Raw genomic sequence first — 5472 nt, forward strand, 5'->3', positions numbered from 1 at the left:
TCCTCCTCTCCTACGTTGGTGGGGTAGATCTTCTCCGTCCGGTACTTGGTAGACAGCCGGCGAAGCCTCTGGGAAACCAGGGAGGGAGGGGTTATTCATCCTGTCACCTTCCCAACAGTAGGATTCATCCTGTCACCTTCCCAAGAGTAGGATTCATCCTGTCACCTTCCTAACAGTAGGCTTCATCCTGTCACCTTCATAACAGTAGGATTCATCCTGTCACCTTCCCAACAGTAGGATTCATCCTGTCACCTTCCTAACAGTAGGATTCATCCTGTCACCTTCCCAACAGTAGGATTCATCCTGTCACCTTCCTAACAGTAGGATTCATCCTGTCACCTTCCTAACAGTATGATTCACCCTGTCACCTTCCTAACAGTAGGCTTCATCCTGTCACCTTCCTAACAGTATGATTCACCCTGTCACCTTCCTAACAGTAGGATTCATCCTGTCACCTTCCTAACAGTATGATTCATCCTGTCACCTTCCAAACACCAACGGTGTCAGATCAACGTACCCAACGTTCACAAGTAGCCAACACAAAGTAATATATACAAACAGAGGCGTGTACAATTTCACACACACACACACATTCCTACTGCGGGGGCAAGACACACACACACACACACACACACACCCACCCCAAAAACAGAAGTGTGTTTGTGGAGGTTGTAAAGAGAATCATCTGTGAGGACAAAGCACAGACCCACACGCACAGCGGACGCGTGCTGAGATGGTAACAGGAGCTGACATTAATGAAGACACACTGGGTTAATGGGAGCAGGGTAATTACAGCCCTCGTCGCCCGGCGGCCATCTTGGTTCTAATTGCTAGCTGGATGGGTGGGGGGGGGGAATGGATGCGAAAATAACGCATTGAGAAGATATTTGTGTGCATTTCAAGTCGCAGTGAATTGTGGTCCTGGTGAGCTACAGGTGTTCTTCACACACTTCTTCCAAAAACAAAGCTGTTTAGAAATAAATAACAAAGTTTAAATTGTGTCTCCCAACTAGGTACTCGCCCCCCCCACACATTACAGGAAAACAAGAAACGGAGTCTTGCATCATCTTAAATCACAACACGATAAACTGTCAGAACAGATTTTTTTTAGCGGAATTCAAATCATCTGCCACTTCCCCTTTTCAGGGGCAGCTTCGGCTGAGCTCCAGGAGGCCGACAGCAGGGGGCTGAAGGAGGCTGAGGGCAAGTCACCCACAGAGGGACTTCCCACTGCACGCTGCCTTTACGTCTTCTGTGTCTTTGCTGCTTTCTCTCTCCGAGGAGGAGGAGGGAGAGAGTCTAGGCTTCATCACAGCTTGTTCTGCCCATCCCTCCTCCCCCAACACCTCACAGCCTCAGAGAAACCCTGACAGACAGAGAGAGAGAGAGAGACACACACAGAGAGCGAGAGACAGAGAGAGAGAGACACAGAGAGAGACACAGAGAGATACAGAGAGAGAGAGAGAACGAGAGAGAGAGAGAGACAAGGAGACACACAGAGAGAGCAAGAGAGAGAGAGAGAGAGAACAATACAGACAGAGAGATGTCCCTGATAGTAGCAGTCGATAACATTAAGAATCAAACTCCTGAGGAGATGTCAACCAGGAGCTGCACGCAGTAAACCTGAAGAATGTGACACACACACACACACACACACACACACACACACACACACACACACACACACACACACACACACACCTCGTTCTCTCAAACAGATGAGCTGGGTCTGTGACTCTTCTTGTGTCCAGACCCTAATGTCGGCACAGGATGCCTTTCTTTGTGATGCGTGTTTGATTTGCCGTCCTGCGGTGAGATGAGCTGCAGGGACCACTGAATGGGCGGCGGCTCGACTGTTATTGGCTGGAGCTGATAAGGCCGCTCTACGGTCAATCAAGCAACGTGATTGGTCGATGATGGATTCCGCTGTCTCGCATATGCTAATGAATTCCATTAAGTCTCTTTTAATTTTCTTCTTTAATTCTCTTTTGTAAAGGACAGTAGCAGCCTGGATGATTAAGCTGGCGTAACCCTCGCTAACTGCTTCTGTATAAAATACTTGGTTTCACCGCAGTGGTCGCTTGGTGGGTAGGGTAAGGCTGGCTGCGAATGTAAACAATGGTAGGGCCGTCTTCGGGAGTCGAGGCTCCAGAGTTCTCCCCGTGTCGCTGACGTCCCGCCAGGCGCTGAGCGTCCACCGGACCAGACTGGTCTGCAGAATGTCGGGTCCAGTGGACGGCCACGCTGTCCTCTGTTCCTCTTCTTTAAAATCTGTCTCTACGTCCCACAGACAGAAGCTGCTTCTAATTACCGTAACATCCTGTTACGTAAAACACACACACACACACACACACACACTGGTGGATGTAGTGTAAATGAAGCAACGGGGAGAGAGAGAGAGAGAGAGAGAGAGAGAGAGAGAGAGAAGTTGAAGCCTATGCTATTTTCGAGTCCCAGTAACTGAGTTAATGGTTCCCTTTATCCCCCCCCCACACACACACACACACACACACACACACACACACACACACACACAGACGCTTCTGGCTACCGTCTGTTGTTAATCGGAAGCGGATGAGCGGGAGGGAGAGGAGTGAGGGGAGAGAGGAGAGGGGAGAGAAAGGAGAAGGGAGGTGAGGGGGAGGAGGGACGAGGAGAAGGAGAGAGGGGAGGAGAAGGAGAGAGGGGAGAGGGGAGAGGAGGAGAGGGGAGAGGAGAAGGAGAGAGAGGAGAGGGGAGAGGAGGAGGAGAGAGGAGGAGGAGGAGGAGAGGGGAGAGGAGAAGGAGAGAGGGGAGAGGAGGAGGAGGAGAGGGGAGGGGAGAGGAGAAGGAGAGAGGGGAGAGGAGGAGGAGAGGGGAGAGAGCCACCGTGTGACAGAGACAGACCGATTTAAGAGGAACATGCGGAGGAAAACAGTTCCTCGCTGGCCGCCGAACCAGAACCGATTCTTAGTTCCAGACGCAGCCCTGAATTGCGAAACAGGTGAAAGACCAGAGGCGACCCACTTCTTAAGAGGGCAGCGCTCTCTCTTTCTGAACACCGTGAGCCACCGTCAGAGCCAGAGCCTTTTGTCCACACACGCCCCCGTGGTGGGGGTCCTGTGGTGGGGCCCCCGTGTGGGCCAACGGGGCCCGGCCACTGCGAGGTCCCCTGCCCGCTGGCAGAGACACGGCCCTCCCTCCTGGTTACCAACTGGCACCGCCGGGAGCTCCCAGTCCAACACCAGCTGAACGCACTGGATGGACATCCAGATTATAGTTGGGGGGGGGGGCAGTGAGGTGAACCACAGTCTACAGACTTTGTTATTTTTCGTTTATAGTGCTTCATTATTTAACGTGTAATCCCTGTGGATATCCACCTCTGTCCCTCTCTCCATCGCTCTCTTTTCTATCTCTCCCCTAATCCACATCACTCCCTTTCTTCCTGGTGCACGGTTTAAAGAGTTCTAATGGTTTAAAAGAGTTTTAACGGTTTAAAAGAGTTTTAACGCATTATGATTGACGCGCAGTCGGACGACTGCGTGTGTGTAAAGCCGGCAGCAAATGGTCATGAACCCGTGGTAGGGCGACAACTGCAGATGATTTTCATAGTCGATGAAACTGTTCTTTATTCTGACAGTCAATTAACAAGTTAGTTTAGAGAAGGTCTTAAAAGGGGATATGCCCCTCACAAGTTACCGGCCAAGCAGGGAGTATTTATTATATGATATAGATATTTGAAAGACAAAAGTATTACGCAATAAATGTTTGGGAGATGTATTTGATAAATTAGTTGAACGATTATTAGATTATCAAAATTTGGTCTGATAAATGTCCTGCCGCTCGACTTATTGATAACCAGACTAATCGATCTACATGATAGGGTCTCTGTTGTTCTTCATGCTATCACTCTTGTTTCGTTATTCTTCTCTCTCTCCCCCCCCCTCCCCCCCCCCATCTCCCCCCCTCTCTCCCCCCCTCCTCCCTTTGCATCCGCCCCTCATAAAGACTTGCTCGCTTTGCGTCACAGGAAGTGGGTGGCAAAGTTGTGTGTCTCGTCGGCTGGCCAGTTTCCTGTGAACGCTCAATTTCCACCAACATGCGCGCGCACACACACACACACACACACACACACACACACACACACACACACACACACACACACACACACACACACAGGGCGTCGCCCTCCGGAAAAGCCCAGTGCCTAAACAGACCCCCCGCAGGGCATAAACCGAGACAGCTGAGTCATGCACACACACACACACACACACACACGGTCCAACCGAGTGTGTGATGGCACAGAGCTCAGAACAGAGAGGAAAGGGGGAAGAAAAAGAAACAAAAACGAAACCCAGAGAAACTAAGTCAGCCGAGATCTGCAGAGAGAGCGGGACTGAAGCAAAGAGGAAGAGAAGACAACAGAAGGACGGGGGGTGGGTTTGTTGTCAGCAGCTTAGCCCACTTTCCTCCTGGTTGAAGAAGCATAATGCCGTATTCCTCAGATGAATTATTCACACAGTTCCCACACACCCATTTATGGGCTTCCTGCGGGGGTATTTATTGTTTCTGCGTTGGTCAACATTAAACCGCCAGGATATTCCCATTCACGATACCGCCTCTCTGGTTCACCTGCATCTCGGTCACGCCCACTCACACGGCGCAGGGAATCGCTGTGATTGGCAGAGGAAATTCTCTTGAAGTCTGGATGTCAAATCAGAAAGACGCACACACACAGTCACCTTACAGAGAGCGCACACACAAACACACACACACACACACACACACACACACACACACACACACACACAGGCAGACGGTAAAATAGGTCACCTCCGACAAAGCTCTTGAATAATCCATCTGCTCTGGATCCGAGCGATGCGGGGGGAAGAAGCACTGCACAACAAACCGCTCTCAAATCCCCTCTCTGGCTATCCCCCTCTCTGGGTCCACTACGGCCAGACTGTTCTGTACCAGAGAACAGGCTGAAAAGGAAGCCTTGGTGCGCCTGTCGGCCGTGGATCAGTCTCTAGAACATTACACATGCCATGAAGCACGCAGAGAAGGATGAATGAAAACGGGAATCAAAGCATCTGCAAAGCATCTGCATACTTTATAAACAGAACCACAGACAACCTCTGATATATCAAATCATCAGTGCTATTCAACACACGGTATTATAACATTCACAGAATTAAACCTGCTATTAAATGTATCTGCGTTTATAAGTAAGAGTAAAATACTACATAAGCTTACACACACACATACACACACTGTGACCCCAGTGACCCCACCTCAAAGGCTCTGTGATCCGGTGAAGGTACAGGAAGTGACATCATGGCGCCTGAGAATGGGCCCCGCCGTGAGTCAGGTGGAAGTGTGTATGTGTCACTCGGCCCCTCTCCGTGTGCTCAGAACATCGTAACACAACGTACGATACCCCGCAACGGAAAATAGAATACACATGTGTTTTGGGGGGGGGGGGGGGGGGGG

The 5472-nt window shown here is 50.5% G+C and overlaps 1 protein-coding gene across 1 annotated transcript in view; it reads right to left on the reverse strand.

Moving 5' to 3' along the window:
• The window catches only part of LOC307075104 (tyrosine-protein phosphatase non-receptor type 12-like), a gene marked incomplete at its 3' end in the record, with an annotated part of 25036 nt that overhangs the window by 13992 nt on the left and 5572 nt on the right, over positions 1–5472 (reverse strand). Inside the window, exon 3 of the mRNA XM_079735609.1 lies at positions 1–68. This exon is cut by the window's left edge and continues 41 nt beyond it. Coding sequence (XP_079591735.1) covers positions 1–68 — 68 coding nt within the window. The remainder of the gene's footprint in view (positions 69–5472) is intronic.

Source organism: Pollachius pollachius (assembly GCF_949987615.1).
Source record: "Pollachius pollachius genome assembly, chromosome: 4".
Classification (NCBI taxonomy): Eukaryota; Metazoa; Chordata; class Actinopteri; order Gadiformes; family Gadidae; genus Pollachius; species Pollachius pollachius.